Source organism: Macaca mulatta, chromosome 6 (assembly GCF_049350105.2).
Source record: "Macaca mulatta isolate MMU2019108-1 chromosome 6, T2T-MMU8v2.0, whole genome shotgun sequence".
Lineage (NCBI taxonomy): Eukaryota > Metazoa > Chordata > Mammalia > Primates > Cercopithecidae > Macaca > Macaca mulatta.
This window is the reverse complement of record NC_133411.1, coordinates 177,297,752-177,318,220: the sequence shown is the minus strand read 5'-3', so window position 1 is coordinate 177,318,220 and position 20,469 is coordinate 177,297,752. Positions and strand designations below refer to the sequence as shown.

The following is a 20,469-nucleotide window of genomic DNA, read 5'->3' as shown; positions in this document are numbered from 1 at the left end:
CAGTGAGATGAACCCAGTATCTCAGTTGAAAATGCAGAAATCACCCGTCTTCTGTGTCGCTCACACTGGGAGCTGGAGCCTGGAGCTGTTCCTATTCGGCCATCTTGGGCACGCCCTTTTTTTTCTTTTTTATTTTTGAGAGTCTCGCTCTGTCGCCCAGGCTGGAGTGCAGTGGCGCAATGTTGGCTCACTGCAAGCTCCACCTCCGGGGTTCACGTCATTCTGCCTCAGCCTCCCGAGGAGCTGGGCCTACAGGTGCCCACTACCACGCCCAGCTAATTTTTTGTATTTTTAGTAGAGACAGGGTCTCACTGTGTTAGCCAGGATGGTCTCAATAGTCCGTATATTTAATAGGCTGCCCCAGGTGATTCTGATACAGCTGGTGCAACATGCTTTGCTGGGTGGTGCAACAGACTTTGAGAAAAGTTGCACAGGGTAATGTCAGAGAGAAAGGAGGAAGAGATTTGTGGTTGTTGCTATTTGTTAGAAGCTGACTTCTGATTGTCTGCAATAGACCCTGGTAGGGATAGGGGCCACAGGAGCAGCATGAAGCACAAGCTGTAGCATCTACTACCCCTGGGTTGGGGATGACACAGAATGATGCTCATATGAAGAAATGGTGAAGTCAGCTCTCATTGGGTGGGGTGGAATTCCATAGAAGGAGACAGTACAGAGAGCATATCCCCAATCTAACTTGGGCATGTGGATTCCCAATGAGCCGAGCCGTCATTTTAATTTAATGAGCAAATGAAAACAGTGGGCAAAAGAAAAAAATAAACGTTTCCAGGACTCAGGATGGGTGGGAAAGAAATGACTGGAAAGGGGAGACTCAAAAATCAGGGAAACAGATGAAGTGAGGGGTAGGAAAGAAAAAGAGAGCAAGAGGAAGATTCTTTTTGAAAGGCCACTTTATTGATGGAGATAAAACTTAATGGAGCTCCCCACAGCCCTCCCCTCACTCATGTTAGTGGCTTCACTGGGCATCTGAGACCAGCGTGGCCTGTTACCCACATAGACTGGGCTGCTTAGCCCGCCCAGTCTATCACACCGCCCGCTCCACGTTGGGCAGCCACATAAAAACACGTCACAGCTCAAGAAGATCCATGGATGCACCTCTGAATCCCTCCCCCCAACAATGGATTCTGTGCATTTTTTTAATATTGTACAAAATATGTTAACTAGGAAAAGTTAGCTGTACTGTGACAAGTGCGGGACGTCCTATTAGGATTACCGTCCCCCAGGCATTACTTCTTATTGCAGTAAGACCTCTAAAAGGTGGAGCTGTACAAACTGAAAAAAATCTAAACGATTTTAAGAAGAGCAGCAACTCAATACTGCTTTAGTTCATTTAAATTTTCTTTCCCAAAAATACACTCCTAAATATACAAACTATACAATCTTATTATTTTAATGCTGGTTTTTTTTTTTGTTTCTGTTTTTTTTTGTGTGTGTGTGTTTTGTTTTTGTTCTGTTTTTAATAACAACAGTAGGACCCAAACTAAAAAATCAGTTCATCTTCAAACCAACAAGAGCACTAGAGGACTTGTGACTCAGTACCTTCATATAACACCACATAAATAACTTTAGCCACAGTCAATGTTCACAGCCTGGTCAGTGGAACAAAAGAAATACTTTTCTGGCGATTAGACATCATCTGCAGAGAGAGCTGGGATATTCATCCGAGGCCGGGTGAAAAATGCCATCTTCTCCCTATAAGAGAGACCATCCCTTTAGAGCAGGAGCAGGGGTTTTCAACCTTACTCTGCTGAGATTCTGGGCAGGATAATTCTTTGTCATGGGGGCTGTCCTATACATTCACTGTAGAATGTTTAGCAACATCCTTGGCCTCTACCCTCTAGACGCTGGCCGTATCCTTGACCTCCAGTTACGACAACCCAAAATGCATGCTCATTGCCAAATGTTCCAGGGGCAAGGGGAGAAATCACGCCTGGTTGAGAACCACTGCTTTAAAGACCATTAGCATGAACAATGACCTTTAGTTCAAATCAAATCAGAGGCTTTTCAGAGTTTGGCCACTTCCAATGTTTGTTTGTTTTAGATTCTCAATTTGTTCAAAAGTTAAGAGATGCCCAAAGATAGTTGTACAAATGTACATTTTAAATGTTTATATTCCACAAAGGAATTTTTTTTTAGCACATACACAACATGTGTACCTTATCTGAGAGGACATCAGAAGTCTAAATGCTAGGGCCTCCGTGGATGGGAGGCCCAGGCCAAATGGCATTTGGGACCCTCTGAGAATACATCCGGGTCCAGCATGGCAAGAAAGCACCTCCCTGGGATCCTAGCAGGTGGCAGGCAGAGCCAGGGAGGCCCAGCGAGCATCCATCACCCACAGGCTTATTTATCATTCAGCCAACCCTCCACAATTACCAGTGATGAAAACACTACGAGGAAAGGCTGGAGCAGGTGGCTTATTCATTAAACAAGAGGATCTAACAAATTAGCTCGAGTTGTGTGGGGACTGATAAAGACAGCTGGGGGAAGAGTGCTGCAGAGCTCATGGATCGCCAGGGATGGCTTGGCGGAGGATGAACATCTGTTACAGAGAAAGCCAGTGCTCTGTGAGCAAGGGATGGGAGCAGTAAGACCACAGACAGAAGACTAAGGCCATGGGTTGGCTGAGAAAGGGAGAGGGGGCTGTCGGGGCCCTCTGCTTACCTGAAAGACTGCACTTCTGGGGGCTCCTTACAGCTCTGGCCTCGGAGCCTGTGCACATCCTTGGCAGCTGCCCTCATCATCTTGTCTGTCTGAAGCTCACCCTTGTGCTCTGCTTGGTCCATCTGCTGGGCAAAGCAAGCAGGGCCCTGAGTCAGTGGAGGGGTCCTCCAGAAAGGGGCAAGGAGAACTCCCTATCACAATAGAGGGGGCTCCTGTAGGGATGGCACCCTCACTCCTGCTCCCCGTGGGATCCACTTCTTTCAGAACCATAATGGGAAGTGCTCAAATCATCTGTTTGAGTGAGTAGATTTTTGGGGCCAGGAAACAGAATACCTGTGTGGATCTGAGGAATTGAGGAGATGAGGGCTGCCTGGTGAAATGTGTACTACCTCTAATCCTCAGGCCACTCAGGAAGGTAGACATTATTACCTCTATTTTACCCAGGGAACTGAGGCTCCAGCATAGTAAGAAATTTCTTTAGGCCGGGCGCGGTGGCTCAAGCCTGTAATCCCAGCACTTTGGGAGGCCGAGACGGGCGAATCACGAGGTCAGGAGATCGAGACCATCCTGGCTAACACGGTGAAACCCCGTCTCTACTAAAAATACAAAAACTAGCCGGGTGAGGTGGCGGGCGCCTGTAGTCCCAGCTACTGGGGAGGCTGAGGCAGGAGAATGGCGTAAACCCGGGAGGCGGAGGTTGCAGTGAGCTGAGATCCGGCCACTGCACTCCAGCCTGGACGACAGAGCCAGAATCCGTCTCAAAAAAAAAAAAAAAAAAAAAAGAAATTTCTTTAATGTCAGACTACTAAGAAGTGGTAGAAACCCAGTCCCAAGCCATGCAGTAGTTCTTAAGAGGCTTGGGTATAACACTATGTCCCTTCCTCCTAATGTAAATGTATACAAACACTTTTGAGAACAAACCACAGACAGCCCTAAAATAGCCATGTACCATATACTTGAAAACATTGCACAAAGACAGAATTTTGGTAAATAAAGCCATCATTTCAATGGTTCTTTGTTAGAAGTCATAGATGTTACCTTTTTTTTTTTTTTTTAACTATTTGAAAGGTCAAGTTTTCTCAGTTTGTTTTTCTTAAGTCAGGGCACGTATTACTTCTCAGTCTTTTGACTAAGATCAAGTGTTAAGGTAGGGCACATAGGCACTTGTTTTCTGATCTCTTTTTGCCTTGGCTACCAGGAAGCTCAAAGATCAATATAATAACTAACTATTATTAGGTTACTTTAGGTTTGGGATATATTTATTTCCTCTCCTCCATCAAGCCTTCCAATTTTCTATTTTCCCCTCAATGCTCTTGTTATAATCCTGTTTATAAGTAAACAGGGTATAAATAAGAAAGAAATAAACTTTTCTGGAACTTCAGAGCTGCCAGAGTCAGTCTGAAGCTCCCACATCAGTCCAGGCCTAAGAAGTCCAGCATCATCTTCCTGCCGTAGGGCATCACCACCTGCCCTGAGCACTGAGATTTCAGCTGATGGTCCTGACGGTTCAGGTAGGCACCCTCTGTAAGGTACTCTCAGCGAGTCTGGCTGTGTGCAGAGAGAACTAGCAAAGGTCTTTCTTGCCGTGGGTGGTGATCACAGAGTGGCAGGTGTTATTTTTCATAAAGGGGTAGAGAATGGCCCTTGGATACTGGCCCTACATTGTTTCTTCATGGCAGTGCGGGACCTGTTGGGACCTTAAAAGCCTGCTAGTGCCACACTCAAATTTTTACCCTTCCAGTTGTTTTAAATATAGCTCAAATAAGCAACTTTTAAATATACAACCTTCCAGTTTTGCATACCCTGTGAAATTGTACCCAACATTTGCTAGCCATAGATAAAGCCTGGGCCTGTAAGAGACCCCGAGCTGCTGCTGTGCTTTGGAGTTCCCTGACCCAGAGACTCCCCATCGTCCTGCAGAGCTACCTAACCTAGATGGCCCCTCTTCCCCAGCTCTCCCCTGGGAGTTCCCTTGCCTTCCTCCACACCGGGCAGTAGCCCCCAGCACCTTTGGAAGGTCTCATGCTGTGAGGGGCTTCCCCGGCATGCAAACCTGTCAAAGTGTAGCCCAAGCCAGGCACGCCGGCTCACGCCTGTAATCCCAGCACTTTGGGAGGCCGAGGTGGGTTGATTGAGCCCAGGAGTTCGAGACCAGCCTGGGCAACGTGGTGAAACCCCATCTCTACAGAAAATACAAAAATTAGCCGGGCATATTGGTATGCACCTGTCATCCCAGTTACTCAGGAGGCTAAGGTGGGAGGATCGATAGAGCCTGGGAGATAGAGGTTGCAGTGAGCCATCATGCCACCACCCTCCAGCCTGGGCGACAGAGAGAAAACATGTCTTCCAAAAAAAAAAAAAAAAAAAAAAAAGCACAGCTAATATAAAACTTGTGTGCTAACACCATTTTGAGGTTATATTTTTCTCCTTGATCAACCCCTAAATCCCTTAAACTTATTATAGCAGGGCAGAGGTGCCAGCAGACTTGTACTCCAGGGCACGCTTGTTAGCAGAAGGCCCTGGTGTGACCAGCCCTTCTCCTCCTTTGGCAAGGGCTGCCCTGTGGGATTTCCTGGGCAGGCACCGAGGCAGGTCAGTGTCCTATTGTTACTCTGTTAAAGTGTGTGCTGTGGCACAGATTGGGTCCCCAATGTATTTCATGAAGAGCTGCATGATGAGTACATGTGTGAACAGTAAGGGCTTGCATACAAAAACACATCAACAAGTGCAGTAAATGGGCCTTGCAGCCAGGTGAAAGGTTCATAACGTCGAGTAGGCAAAGGGATTCCTGGATCCCTCTGCTGATGGGAACGAGTGATGGGTGGAACACCCTCAGTGGAAGCTGTGGTGGGAATTGTAGGATGCATCATGAGCTCTGGCCTCTCTTCCCTGGGGCAGTGGCCCCTGACTCTTTGGGGCAGAGCGCAGGGCTCCCCTGCCTTCGAGGCTGCACTCACCCGCTTCTCCAGCATCCTCAGCAGCAGGCGGAAACGCTCGTCCTCACGCAACCACTGCGGCAGCTCCTTCTCCCCGTGGCTCTTAGCTTGTTCCAGCTGCTCCTTGAGCTCCTTCAGCACCGAGATCTCCTGGGTCAGTTGGCTGTGCCAGGTTCTTGTCGCCTGCAGGTCTAACTCCAGGTCCAGCGAGGTGCGGATCAGACGCTCGGAGCGCAGGGACTTGACCGAGGAAGGCTGTGGGGGTGGGGATGGCTTCTCTTGTTATTAGAGCTCTGCCCAGTGAGCCCACCCAGCCCCTTCCTCTGACCCTCAAATACCCTCTCTTTGTTTACCTGTAGGCATCCACTCCTTTCGAATGGGGCTTCCCCTTCCCTGGGAAGCCTGTTGTGAATTCTCCCATTCAGCTCATGTTTACTGGGCATTTATTATGTCCCAGGAATGGTACTAAGCACTTCATTTCCATAACCTCGTTTCATTTTCACAAACCTAGGAGGTCCTGAGGGTTATCTGCACCGAGGAGGCTTGCAGAGGTTAAGTCCCATAGGGCGGGCATGTGTGGTAAAGTTGAAGTTCCACCTCAGGGAGCTGGCTGCAGTCCCCACCCGCCCTCTCTGTACACTGTGCCAGCTTCAGTACTCTCAGCACCCTCCATATGTACGTTCTCAGTTATTGATTCCTGTCACTGTACTGTTCTGAAGTTGTTTCCCCAATACAGGTCTGTTCCCGCTTAAGGGCAGAAGTCATGTCTTCTTGATTTTGTGTTCCTGTAATGGGCCCCTATTGTTTCTGCTTGTCCAGCATTTGTTTCCCCAGCCTTAGAGTAACAATGCCCTCACCTTCCCTTGGCGATCTCCTCCTCTGCACTCAATCCACCTGCTTTGTGTGGGGCATCAGGGATAGGAATGTGACCTGAACCTGGCCAATCTGAATCTCAGTGACAGGTTCAGAGGTGAGTATGTTATGAAAGCCCAGCCATTAATACTCCATTCTGGCACTTTGCTGAACTGCTTGGAAAAGAGGCAGTGTCTTTACACCGATGTTGCTAAGCCTTCAAGATATAAACCTGGGACTAATCATGATCATCTTTACTTGTGGGGTGACCTGTTTGAGAATTAAGCTGTACAGAGGGAGCAACGCCATGAGAAGGGGGCTGAGGCCTGATGACATCATTTCAAACTTTGGATCAAGTCATGCCTGAAGGTAGTTCAACATCCTGGATTTCTTCATTAAATTAGACAACAATTCCCTCTTTCATTTTTAAGCTGTATTTGAGTTAGTTTCTTCAGTTATCTATACGTAAAAGACCCTGATTAATTCGACCATTAACTCTCCTCCCATCACAAATCACTAATGATTAAAAAACAGTAATTCATGACTATGGGAGTCAGAATTCTAAAATGGTTTCTCAAATCCCATTCCTAATATACATGCCCTGTATAATCTCCTCTCCTTCAATTCCAATGCGACCTGTGAATATGAACTATCACTCCCACTAATCAGTTGACTTTGAGTTAATCAAAAGGAAGATTATTCCAGGTGGTCCTGACTTAATCAGGTAAGCCCCTAAAAGACGGCCTGGGCTTTTCCTGGCCGGGCTCTTCTGCTGGCCTTGAAGAAGTAAATAAAGCATGTTATAGAGACGACCACAGGGCAAAAACCTGAGAGTGACCTCTAGGAGCTGAAAATGCTCCCCCAACCCCCCAGCTGACAGCTAGCAAGAAACTACAAGGCAATAAATTCTGCCAACAACTGGAGGCAGTGCCTGGATGCAGATGTTTCCTTAGTCAAGCCTCCAGATGAGGATGTGGCCATTTAACACTTAGAGGTTTCAGCCTGCTAAAACCCTGGGTAGAGGGCTCAGCTAACCTGTGCTTGAACTCCTGACCTGCGGAAACTGTGAGGTAAGGCATTTGTATTATTTTAGGCTGCTAAAGTTTGTGGTGATTTGTTATGTAGCAATAGAAAACAAATACAATGACCAATAAGGAGATCTCAGACACAGCATAAGAAGCATTACCATAAGACCTAGTCTCATTTTGCAAGGCTGGCAAGCATACTATTAGGAACATAAGACAGCTCTAGGAAGAATTTCTAGAACACTCTTCTAGGTTGAACGTGGTCTGCTCTGTGCTTAAAAACGAGCAGGATCAAGGAAATTCAGCTGAGTGATCTACATGGCTCAAGTACTCAGAGCAACAAATAAAGATTCTTTTGCTTCGTCTGACCCATGTCCAGTCTCAGAAGCTGGGCAGGCCGGGCGCGGTGGCTCACGCCTGTAATCCCAGCACTTTGGGAGGCCGAGGCGGGCGGATCACAAGGTCAGGAGATCGAGACCACAGTGAAACCCCGTCTCTACTAAAAATACAAAAAAAATTAGCCGGGCGCGGTTGTGGGCGCCTGTAGTCCCAGCTACTCGGGAGGCTGAGGCAGGAGAATGGCGTGAACCCAGGAGGCAGAGCTTGCAGTGAGCCGAGATCGCGCCACTGCACTCCAGCCTGGGCAACAGAGCGAGACTCCGTCTCAAAAAAAAAAAAAAAAAAAAAAAAAAAAAAAGAAGCTGGGCAGGCTGCAGTAGAGAGAGAACAGCTCAGGCAGTGCGTGGAAGCAAGGAGCAGTGCCCAAGGGCCCAGGCCCAGCCTCTGGACTCTCCTGACCTGAGGGAAATGTGGGCTCAGACCCACCATCAGGGGCTCCCTTAGTAAGTCATCCTTTTGGGTAAGGGGAACAGGGGGTGATGAAGGGGGCCTGCTTCTGGGGGGCCTGCCTTAGAAGGGAGCTGTGGGAAATGCAGGGGGAGCAAGTAGGAGATCAGTGGCATTTCTGCAGAGGTGAATCATGAATATCTGCTCCAGAAACTCCTAAGGAGCTTTGTTAAAATGCAGTTTTCAGGGCCCATGCCAGCTGCCTGAATTAAAGGGTCAGAAGTGTGGCCTTGCAATCTGCATCGTCACCAAGCTCCCCAGGTAACTTTTGGTGCTCCAGAGACTGCAGTACAAGCCAGCTACAGAAGAGGGGGTTGGGGTGGGGGACCCAGAGTGGGCAGTTGGTTGTCTCTGTCACCTGAGGCCACGTCCACTTTCTCCCACACCCACACACTCTCCCTTCCCTGCGTAGTCCCTCCTGCGTTGCTGTCTCTCTCTTGCTCTCTCCAGCTACCCCTCAGACTTGTTAGGATGTAGGATGTCAGGCAAAGGACCAGATTCTGGCTGTCAGCAAGCAGTGCAGGAGAAGGGGGGTGCCTGCCCCTACTGGGGGCTGTTGGCACTATCTTTTCCCTCCATGCTCTCTTTTGCTTCACTTTCTTTCTTTTTTTCTTTCTGACATTCTGGCTCCTGGTTTCTTCCAGTTCTGCAAACTCATTAGACAGAACTGCTTTAAACTTGTGTTGAAAGCCCAAAGTGGGGAGGGCCCCCTGCATCTGCTGCAGTCCTTAGTGGTCAAACACAAATCAGGGGTCGCTCCTTTGCCTACCCCCACCCCATCCGGATCGCTCAACTCAGTCTCCACTAGGAAAGGCCGGGAGGCTTCTGCAGGGCAAATCTGCAACCTTTTCCCTGTGGGCTTCCCTGCTTCAGGCTGGTGCTCAGAGGCACCCAGCTTCTCTGCCAGCAGGAGGGTCACGGGGCCTGGATGACAGACACACCGAGCAGAGTCTTGTATGAGGAAGGCTCCTGTCAGATGATGCTCTCTGACTGATGACTGTGACATGTTGGGTTGGTTAGTTCTTTTTTTGTTTTTTGAGACGGAGTCTCACTCTGTTGTCCAGGCTGGAGTGCAGTGGTACAATCTCAGCTCACTGCAACTTCCGCCTCCTGAGTTTAAGCAATTCTCCTGCCTCAGCCTCCCGAGTACAGCCTGGGACTACAGGTGCACGCCACCACACCCAGCTAATTTTTGTATTTTTAGTAGAGATGGGGTTTCACCATGTTGGCCAGACTGGTCTTGAACCCCTGACCTTAGGTGATCAATCTTCCCACCTCGGCCTCCCAGACTGTTAGGATTACAGGTGTGAGCCACTGCATCCAGCTGGGTTGTCAGTTCTTACTGACTTTGATTTCTATCTAGGAAGGCAAGGCCAAGTGTACACACTCTTCTAACCTATTTGTCATAATAAGACAAATACATTTACCCTTTGGCACCTTCCCCAGTGGCTACACAGGCCTCATAGTTCACAAACATCTGTTCGCAAATACCAGCATGCTTGCGAGAGCAACATTTTTCAAGCCGGTGGCTGAGGAGAAATGGCCAGCCATCAGGAGACGTGTGTGCAGGACACAGGGCTTGGGGCAATGGGGGAGGAGCAGAAAAATAGCTTCGAGGTGACTCTTACCCGCTTCATCCGGACGCTGCGTCGCTCCAGGGAGTTTCGAACAAAAGGTGGCTTTTTGGACAGAGTGGAGCTGTCACTATCACTCCGATTCAGCTGCAAGAGAAAAGTCACGGAATGTTAAACATGGTCCGAGTGCATTCCGGAAGGTGCATTGAAGCCCAGAGGGAGGTCAGGTTCCTCCGCCCAGCACAGTCCTTCCTCTCCTTCTGCAAACGCCCAGACTTTCCTGTTCCGGGTTTCATTCTGACTTTTCCTTTCTTTATAAGTGAACATTCATTGAGCATGTAGTATGCATGACGCACACTGCTTCATCTCCATGCTAGTATCTGCAGGATGCTAAATGCCACGAATATCCCATTGAACCTTTCCAACAACCCCATGTGATAGGAGCAAATCCATTTCACAAATGAGGTGACGGAAGCTTAGGGGTTGCAGAACTGGCCCAAGGTTGGCAAGCTGGTCAGTCGCACAGCAGGGCTGGACACTGGGCAGTGTGACTTCAGTGTATACTGCCCTCTTGACCTACTACACAAAGGGCATTTTTGTATCAACTGTTCCCTGGTGTCTACAGAGACTGCCTTTACTGACTTAAATGGAGCCGCTGTCAAGATTGATATTTAAAAAAGAAAAGGGCAGCTTAAAGGCAAAGCCTCAGGGACCATATCCTTAGAGATAATGGGGCAGATCGTAACTTTCCCGTAGGCATCCCCTCAATCACTGAGTTATCTATACTCCCCCCAGACGGCTAGTATTCCCCATCTAAGACCGGAAATCAGGCCTACAGTCAGGATGGGAAGCTTCTGTATTGAGAGTGTGTCCCGCCCCCCGAGGAGCACGAGAGAGTGGGTAGGATGACAGCACCCCTGGGAGGTGGGAGCAGGGTGGGGAGTTCTTTCTGAGTCCTATTTCCAAAGTCGGTGGGGTTGCCAGAGGCCGATGCTATTGTGCTTGTGTGTCTAGCAGCTGTCATTTCACTGCTGCAGGTCTCCTGAGAAGCTGTTTCTGTGGTTATTGATAATTACTTGTGATAATGATATTAATAGTCCTGCTAAGCTGACAAACACAGCAACTCCAGGGACAGACTGATGAAATAGCCACTGGGCTAGGCAGGGCCTCAACCAGCACCAGACGCTGAATAGTAAAAATAATGACTGCCACATGGAGAGAGCACCTGCTGCATGCCAGGTGCTTTAGTGAGAGTTTCATTTAATCCTCAAACAATTCTAACGTGATAGGAACTGAGGCCCAGAGAGATTAAGAAGCTTGTAAAGTTGAATAGCTAGGGAGCATCAAAACCAGAGTTCAAGGCCCAGTCTGTTTGGTTCCAAGGCCACCAGCTCTCCTGGCTCCAGCCTGTAGTTAGGGCTCAGAGATGAAACTAATGTGCAGGTGGAAGGGTGTGCCATCTTGACAACTGGGGTAGGTTCATGTAAACTGGTTGCATGTGGTACCAGAAGGGGGTTTTTTCTTTTCTTTTCTTTCTTTTTTTTGTTTTTGTTTTGAGACAGGGCCTCACTCCTGTCGCCCAGGCTGGAGTGCAGTGGCACTCTCTCGTCTCACTGCAGCCTTGACTTCTCGGGCTCAAGTGATTCTCCCGCCTCAGCCTCTCAAGTAGCTGGGACTAAAGGCACATGCCACTGTGCCTGGATAATTTTTGTATTTTTTGTAGAGACAAGGTTTCACCATGTTGCCCGGGTTGGTTTCAAACTCCTGGGCTCAAGTGATCCTCCCACTTAAGCCTCTCAATATCCTGGGATTACAGGTGTGAGCCACTGTGCCCAGCCTTTTATTCTACATTTTTTTTTTTTTTTTTTTTTTTTTTTTTGAGACGGAGTCTCGCTCTGTCGCCCAGGCTGGGGTGCAGTGGCCAGATCTCAGCTCACTACAAGCTCCGCCTCCCGGGTTCCCACCATTCTCCTGCCTCAGCCTCCTGAGTAGCTGGGACTACAGGCGCCCGCCACCTCGCCCGGCTAGTTTTTTGTACTTTTTAGTAGAGACGGGGTTTCACCGTGTTAGACCAGGATGGTCTTGATCTCCTGACCTCGTGATCCGCCCGTCTCGGCCTCCCAAAGTGCTGGGATTACAGGCTTGAGCCACCGCGCCCGGCCTATTCTACATTGTTTTAATCCAGTGGTGGCACTTAAAGGATATGTGTCCTACCGACCAGAAATGGGTATCGGGATAATTGATCCTTAAGTTGTAGTTGTTTATGTGTTAAAGATTGTATTATATAAAAGAGAGACAGAAGCTACATTAAGTCCTTGAATTTAGCTTTCTCTAATATAAAGATACTTCAATGCATACTGATGCAGAGAGTAGTGAAATCATTTAGAGTCACAGGAAACTAGTTCAGGAATGAGAATTTAGGACAGGCTGTGTCCATTTGATCAAAGTCGATCAACCCAAAAATGTGGCAGCACTTCAGATGAATACACGGGGGCTGAGGAGAGCTGCAGGAAGGGTAATTCATGGCCCCTGGACTTCAAGTTCAGTAGGGGAACTCAAGACAGTGAAACTAACCAAGTGACATAGGCAGAGATGAAGACCAAACAAGGGAGCCACTCAGCAGGGGATGCCTTTTGTGCAGAGGCCAGCATAAGGGGCTACTCACAATCAGACCCAAGGAGGCCAGAGGAAGCCCCTCAGGAGGTGGCTCTGAGCAACAAAGAGGCTGCAGGCTTTGGAGTTGGACTCCCAGCTTTGCACTTAGTAGCTGTGTGACCTAGAGCACAGTGCTTTGAGTTTTTGAGTCTTAGCTTCTGTGTCCATAAAATGGTGTTCACACAACCCACCTTGCAGGGCTGTAAGATTAGATGACACAGAAAATACGTTTTTTGGCTGCGGGTGCTCGAAGTGTTGCTGATTAGCATTTGAAATCCCATCCTGTGGGTGGGAAAACCCCACCTTATGACTTGGTGGGAAACAAAGCCCACCCCCCAATGATGAAGCTGAAAGTAGCAGAACCTTGCTTCTACTGCCTCCCTTGCAGCTAGAGGCAGGCACAGGACTAGCCTCTGTCAGTTGGATGCAAATGCTCCAGGCCTTGAATCACAACCTGGTGACTTGCATCCAAGTCTGTTACTATGCCTCTTGAATTGAAACAGGCCACTCTTTCTCTCCTTCATTCTACAGATGTGCCAGGTTTGTTGTTATCTCAGGGAAAAGCCATTAATGGTAAGTAGTGGCAGTGGCAGCAGTGACCAGAGCTTCCATGCCAGCTGGGACAGGAAACTGGTGGAGGCATAAATATTGAATGCCAGGGGCAGCAGTGGGGCCGGCTGGGGCCAGGTTTTGTGGCAGCATTGGTGAAGGTGTCACCCGATTGGCTTTGTGGTATAATTTTGGCTGTGGTCTGGCCTTCCTAGGTCCTGATTTCTGAGGCTGGTTCTACAGCCTTATGATGAGTGTGTGAGCTCCTCAATTTACTTTCCCCCAAATTTTCCTGCATATACTGCTCACTGTCCATTTCCATTGCTTGCAATGAAAAACCCTGACCTGTATAGGCAGGAAGTAGAATGCTATCAGTTACAGACTGAGACACATGGAGCTGGCTGTGGAGGGGGCAGGGTGGAGGAATAGCATAGCCCCAGCACGTCTCTGTTGGAAATTTGGTAATGCTCATCTTGTGGGTGCAAAACAAAGGGTTAAATAGTTCCCTGCTATACCTCAGCAGACAGTCTCCATGCCTGCAGAGTTTTAGAGGAAATGATAGAAAATCTTCATGATGTTGTACTCTTGGCTACATCTTGTAGCCTTCAGTAAGTTTTATAAAAAGAGACATAAGCTTGAGCTGAAGTGGGCCAGCTAGAAAGCAAAGAAGGAAAAATACATTACTTTGCTAAAAAAAAAAAAAAGGCCCTTTCTACCTGTGGCATGTGATCTCCATTGACTGGGAATCTCTTAATTTGTGATCTTGCAGGGTTAGAAATGGTACGAATAATAAAATATGGGAAGTGGAAGCATAATGCTTGGTGTGTTACAGATGCTTATTTAACTAGGACAGGTGCTTTTTGTTATTTGAAGATGCCAATCCTAGAAAAGGGTCACTTAAAAGTAAATCCATTTAAACAGGGAACCAGAATTTTACAGAAAACACTGGGGAAAAATGCTTGAGGTTGAGTCTATAGGTGGAAAAGATAAACATTTCACCAAAGTTATTCTATTTTATATTTCCCATTTAACAAAATTACAACCACATTCTAATCCTGATGAAAAAGAACGAGTGAAACACTAATATTTTTTGGTGAGATTTTTCTAATGAGTGACATTCTTCTCTGTGTTTGATTTCTACTGCATGTTCATAATGGCAGTAATTTCCACTCCCCACCCCCCCCCCCAAAAATGCAGAGGGTTATCCATTGTCTTAAGGGCTTTTCTAAATCATTCAAATTATTCATGTTTTCTTTTTGAGACAGAGTTTCACTCTTGTTGCCCAGGCTGGAGTGCGATGGCCCGATCTTGGCTCACTGCAACCTCCGCCTCCCACGTTCGAGTGATTCTCCTGCCTCAGTCTCCCAACTAGCTGGGATTACAGGCACGCGATGAGCCACCATACCTGGCTAATTTTGTATTTTTAGTAGAGAAGCACCGATTGGATTTTTCTCTCCTGCAGTTGTGAGCCAGCTTAATTGCAGCATCTTCTACCTATGATTTAGGAAGCTCAACATCACATTCAGTGACTTCAGGAAATCCTGCACCTTGCGCAAGATATGAAGCCAACATGCATTGTTACCTGCATTATCTTTTCAGCTGCTTACAAGTTCAAACAATTAGCTAGGGCTCTACCACAGAAGGGAGAGGTTTATGTTGCTCCTAGGAGGGACCGCAGGGAATGTTTTCATGAAGACTCATTTGACAAGCAGCCAGTCAATCAGTAAAATTTTCACATTATAAAGAAATGAGCTTCTCTAATCAATCTTATACACTTGTAGGCCTTGAACACTGAATACTCAGATAATGAGACCCCTCCCTTCTTCTCCCCTTCCCTCCATAACAATAGTCACGTAAATGGCAGGCAGAGAACCAAGTGTGGACTCCACAGGCCTCCCCTTCTGTGACAACTTTTTGGGACATTAGGCAGGAAGGTTCTGTTGAGGGCCTAGTTATTATTCAGTGGTTCTATATGGTGGGGGAAGGAAGGATATTGATATCACTGGAACCCAGGATTCAGGTAAGGTAGGCACATGTCTTATCTGTGCTGCCCCATGGAAGGTTAGGAGCAAGGGCTGGTTCTGTAGCTCCAGCAAAAGCACGACCCCTCAGACTCAGTAAACACTGAGACCCCCCATGCAGGGTAGAATGAAGGAAGGTGGGCTGGCCTAGGAAGGGGAAGGGGTAGGGGAACTGGAAAGCAAGGAAAATGAGGGTATGAAGGAACAAAGACCACTGCAGGGCTTGCACATTCCTCTGGGTATACAGGAGCTGGTGGGCAAATGAAACAGGTAAAGAGGGCCAGGTAGAGGCCAGAGTGGACTGGAAAGCTCCCCACCTCCATCAACTAAGGACAGTTGCCCCCACCTTGGTGCCAGCCAATTGCTGCCAATTGTGTGTGGTCTGTGGTGACATACAGTCTCTTTTTTTCAAGAAGAACTGGAATTTTATGTCAAACTCTTCCTATTTTATTTTATTTATTTTATTTGTTTGAGGCGAAGTTTCGCTCTTGTCGCCCAGGCTGGAGTGCAATGGTGTGATCTCGGTTCACTGCAACCTCCGTCTCCCGGGTTCAAGGATTCTCCTGCCTCAGCCTCCCAAGTAGCTGGGATTACAGGCATGCGCCACCATGCCCAGATAATTTTTTGTATTTTTAGTAGAGACAGGGTTTCGACATGTGGGCCAGGCTGTTATTGAACTCCTGGCCTCAAGTGATCTGCCCACCTCAGCCTCCCAAAGTGCTGGGATTACAGGCATGAGCCATTCTGCCCGGCTTTATTTTTAATTGCCCTTTAGGTTAAAAATAATTTTTTTTTAAAGACAGGTCTTACTCTGCTGCCCAGGCTGGAGTGCTGTGGTGCAAACATGGCTCAGGGCAGCACTGGACTCCCGGGCTCAAGCAATTCCTCTGCCTCAGTCTCCCCACTAGCTGGGACTACAAGTGCATGCCACCATGCCCAGCTAATTTTTAATTTCTTAGGTGGAGACAGGGTCTCACTATGTGGACGAGGCTGGTTTTAAACTCCTGGCCTCAAGTGACCCTCCTGCCTCAACCTCCCAAAGTGCTGGGCTTACAGGTGTGAGCCACTGCATCTGGCCACCTTTTTAATAAGTTTTAAATGTTAGCAGCAGGTTCAATTAAAAAAATAAAACAAACTAGAAGCCAAATAATACAGATCTGCTGTAATTTGGCAGCCTCAGGCTGCACCCTAGAATTGCCCTGGAGGTGGGAAAGAAACGCCTGTGTGTCTCGGGGACACTGAGGGGTCCCCCTCTGATCTCAGCAAGTGGTTGCAGGAGGGCAGGGCAGAGTGTGAACAAGGAGGAAGTCAGTTGGTTGGAATTATAATAACATTGACCAAGTACTAACTACCAAGCCTTTTCTATTGCTTGTCTAAAACAATCCTATAAAGTAGGCCCACCTGAGGAAACTGAGGCTCTGAGGTGTTAACATGCCCGAAGTCACCCAATAACATGAGAGTAACGGGCTTTGCACCCAGCCCTGTGTGAGGCTCTCGGCTACTCTGAGGGGAGCAGAAGGGGTCTGCACGCTCACTTACCCGGCAAACATACTGGCTCTGGGGTCCCGGGGAGAAGGTCTTAGAGCGGATGATGGTGCTCCCTCGAAGAAATGGCCCCGGGGACGGAGTGCCCACCCTCCGGTCCTTGGGTCGCACCACTGTGGGGGATGGGGCCGGGGTCTCCGTGTTGGTCTCTTTGTCCACCTGAGGAAGAAGTCACACCTTGAAGCCACTAGTGTTCACAGAGTCTCAGCCACCTATCAGAGACCACTCAGCTGCTCCTCCTCCCTCCTGTCACCTCACCTTCCCCCACAGACACACCAGGGTTTCCTTGGCATTAGCCCTGCTAGATGAGCTCAGCCTGGTGAAGTCAGGACAGTACCCAAGGCTGGGTGCACCGACCCCCATCCCTCTGTGGCACGTGTGGTTGGGGGCTGGTGGGAGCACAGTCAGCCTCCAAACAAACTCACATGAGCAGTAGAGGTGTCTCAAAGTTTTGAGAGTGTGATGTCCAATGTCCTGGACGTCACACTCTCAAAACCTATAAACCAAGTCCATTTTGAAAAACCACACCCAAGGCTTCCACAGCCCTGGCAAAGTACTACAGTTGCTTTCATTGAATTCTGAAGGCAACCAGCTAGTCTTGTTTTTAAAACCAACCCATCAGGTTTTTTACTGCCCGTGCACAGTAGTCATCAGGAAAACATAAACAAACAAAAACACCTACATGCAGGACCTTTGTCAGCCTAAACAGTGCCTTTATATAATTTTAAGAAAGGGCACCCCCTCTGGCTGGAGAAATTGCAAAATGATGCCCCCTTGGTGTGGAGGAGTTAGAACTGGGGCCCAGATACTACTGCACCCGCCGTGGCCAGGCACCTCTGTGCGGTACTCCAGCTGCAGCCTCGCTCAAACACGGCAGGTGCTCTAGCTCCAGGAGTCCTGGAGCCAGCTGTCTTTGGAGAGTGAATCCTGCTGTAACATGTGACCCTAGTGCAGCAGGGGAGCAGGCAGTAAAGGGAGTCTGGCCTTTTTTCCTATCGCACTATGGGCAGACCCACATGAAGAAATACACTTTCAGAGCCCATCTGCAAGGTTGGTATTATTGTGCCCATTTTAGAGATGAGAAAATGGAGGCTTGAGAGGGATGAAGTCATCTGCCTAAGACTACACAGCCAGGGAGTATCAGAACCAGAATTCGAACCCAAACCCATCTGACTGCAAGGCTTGAATTCTATCCAGAGAAGTCAGGGAAAATGCAGAGGGCAGAAGAAAAGAGATGGGTGAGTTGGCCTCTCCTGGTTTACCATCACCAGAATGACCCAGAGGTGACTCCATTGTGAGGGCTTGTGCCCTGATGCTGGAGGCCAAGACTTAGCTCTGAGTCTTTTCTGACTGCTTCAGCACAAGAATTGAAGGCTCTTTCTCTGCAACAGCCCTTCCATCCCCCCAGCCCTTCCTACCTTTAATGCTGGGTACCCGTCCATATCAGGTGAGGCTTTCTCAGTGAAAACATCCTCTTCTTCCTCCTCCTCTTCCACCTCCTCCTCCTCTTCCTCAGCTACTGCCTCATTCTCACTGGTCTCCTCGTACCTCCTGTGATGACAAAGCACTTTGGTTACCTACCCAGAAGCCACTCTGCCTCTGTTCACCTGCCTTTAAGTACATCCAAGGGAGGGCTTCCAATCCTTTTGATGATTGAGGATACATTAAAAAAAAATTTTGGGGGGCCAGACGCAGTGGCTCATGCCTGTAATCCCAGCACTTTGGGAGGCCGAGGCAGGCGGATCGCCTGAGGTCAGGAGTTCAAGACCAGCCTGGCCAACATGGTGAAACCCCATCTCTACTAAAAATACAAAAATTAGCCAGGCATGGTGGTGTGCATCTGTAGTCCCAGCTACTCAGGAGGCTGAGGCAGGAGAATCGCTTGAACCTGGGAGGTGGAGGTTACAGTGAACCGAGATCGCACCACTGCACTCCAGCCTGGGCAACAAGAGTGAAACTCTGTCTCAAAACAAAAGAAAAAATTTTTAATGAGGCATAATTTGTTTCCAACAAAATGCATTTTCAGTGTACAGTTTGATGAGTTTTGGCGAATGTATTCACCTATGTAACCACCACTGCACTTGAGATGTAGAACATTCCATTCCTCACCAGAATTCCCTCCTACCATTTCCCAGTTTAATCTCCCGCTAGGCAGCCACCGATTAGCTGTTGTTATAGATTAAGTTTGACTTTTCTAGAGTTTCATGTAAATAGAATCAGACAATATATGCTGTTTTGTCTCTGACTTCTCTGTGTCTGCATAACGTTTCTGAAGTTTATCCATGATGCGGTATGCATCAGCGGTTCATTCCTCCCTTTTTTTTTTCTTTTGAATCAGAGTCTCACTCTGTCACCCAGGCTGGAGTGCAGTGGGACCATCTTGGCTCACTGTAGCCTCCACCAGTGGGCTCAAGTGATCCTCCTGCCTCAGCCTCCTGAGTTGTTGGGACTACAGGTGTGTGCCACCACACCTGGCTAATTTTCCTGTTTTCTGTAGAGACAGAGTTTCGGTATGTTGCCCAGGTTGGTCTCAAACTTCTGGACTCCAGCAATCTACCCACCTTGGCCTCCCAAAGTGTTGGGATTATAGGCGTGAGCCACCATGCCCACAGTTCACTCCTTTTTATCATTAATATTCCATTGGATGGATATATTGCAACATATTTAGATCTGTTCATCTGCCTTTAAATGCACCCAGGGTAGGGGTTCCAAACCTTGGCATGAAGGCGGGTGGTTGAGGAAAAGGAGGAGGAAGAGGAGGAGGAGGAGGAGGAAGGAGAGAGAGTTCAGCTGATGAACATTTGGATTACTTACATTTCCAAGCAAGTATAAATAAAGCTTCTTGTACATTCATGTATAAGTCTATGCATGAATATAGGTTTTCATTTCTGTTGGATATTGCTAGGGTTGCCAAAATAAAACACCACATACTAGGTGGCTTAAACAACAGAAATTGATTTCTGGCAGCTCTGGAGGCTGGAAATCCACACTCAAGGTGTCAGGTTTGATTTACCTGAGGCCCCTCTCCCTGGCTAGCAGATAGCTGCCTTCTCACAGTGTGCTCACATGGTCTGTCCTCTGTGCATGCGCATCCCTGGTGTCTGTGTGTCCAAATATACTCATATGAGGTCCCATCCCAACTTTAATGGCCTCATGTTAACTTAACTACCTCTTTAAAAGCCCTACCTCCAAATACAGTCACATTCTGAGGTACTGGGGGTTAGGGCTTCAATGTATGAATTTTGGGGGGATACAAATCAGCCCCTAACAGATAACAGAATTACTGGGTCATACAGTAAGTGTAAATGTACCCTTTTAAGACACCAACAGGCTGGGTGTGGTGGCTCACACCTGTAATCCCAGCACTTTGGGAGGCCAAGGCAGGAGTTCAAGACCATCCTGGCCAACGTGGTAAAACCTCGTCTCTACTAAAAATCCAAAAATCAGCCAGGCATGGTGGTGGGCACCTGTAATCCCAGGTACTCAGGAGGCTGAGGCAAGAGAATTGCTTGAACCCAGGAGGCAGAGGTTGCAGTGAGCTGAGATAGCATCACGGCACTCCAGCCTGGGTGACAGAGTGAGATTCTGTCTAAACAACAACAACAACAACAACAAAAAACACGGACAAATGGCTGCTCCAAAGTGATTTTGCCATTTTATGTTTCCCCTGAGCAATGTTCTAAGAGTTCTAGTTCCTCACTACACTTGGTGTCATTTGTCTTTATAGTTAGTCACTCTACTGGGTGTGTACTTGCATCTTGTTGGGTTTTAATGTGCATTTTCT

The 20,469-nt window shown here is 48.0% G+C and overlaps 1 protein-coding gene across 16 annotated transcripts in view; it reads right to left on the bottom strand.

Annotated features, from left to right (window-relative positions):
- Positions 1-890: 890 nt before the first annotated feature.
- The window catches only part of WWC1 (WW and C2 domain containing 1), a 175,539-nt gene continuing 155,960 nt past the window's right edge, over positions 891-20,469 (bottom strand). For 4 of the 16 annotated variants that reach the window (XM_015141371.3, XM_077937427.1, XM_015141375.3 and 1 more), the window contains 6 exons: positions 18,104-18,236; positions 16,680-16,844; positions 9,970-10,062; positions 5,640-5,891; positions 2,683-2,807; positions 891-1,710 (listed from right to left, as the gene is read on the bottom strand). In XM_015141371.3, the coding sequence (XP_014996857.1) occupies positions 1,644-1,710; positions 2,683-2,807; positions 5,640-5,891; positions 9,970-10,062; positions 16,680-16,844; positions 18,104-18,236 (835 nt within the window). In that variant the 3' untranslated portion in view covers positions 891-1,643. The remainder of the gene's footprint in view (positions 1,711-2,682; positions 2,808-5,639; positions 5,892-9,969; positions 10,063-16,679; positions 16,845-18,103; positions 18,237-20,469) is intronic. The other 12 variants (XM_015141372.3, XM_077937429.1, XM_077937428.1 and 9 more) reach the window with 3 other exon arrangements.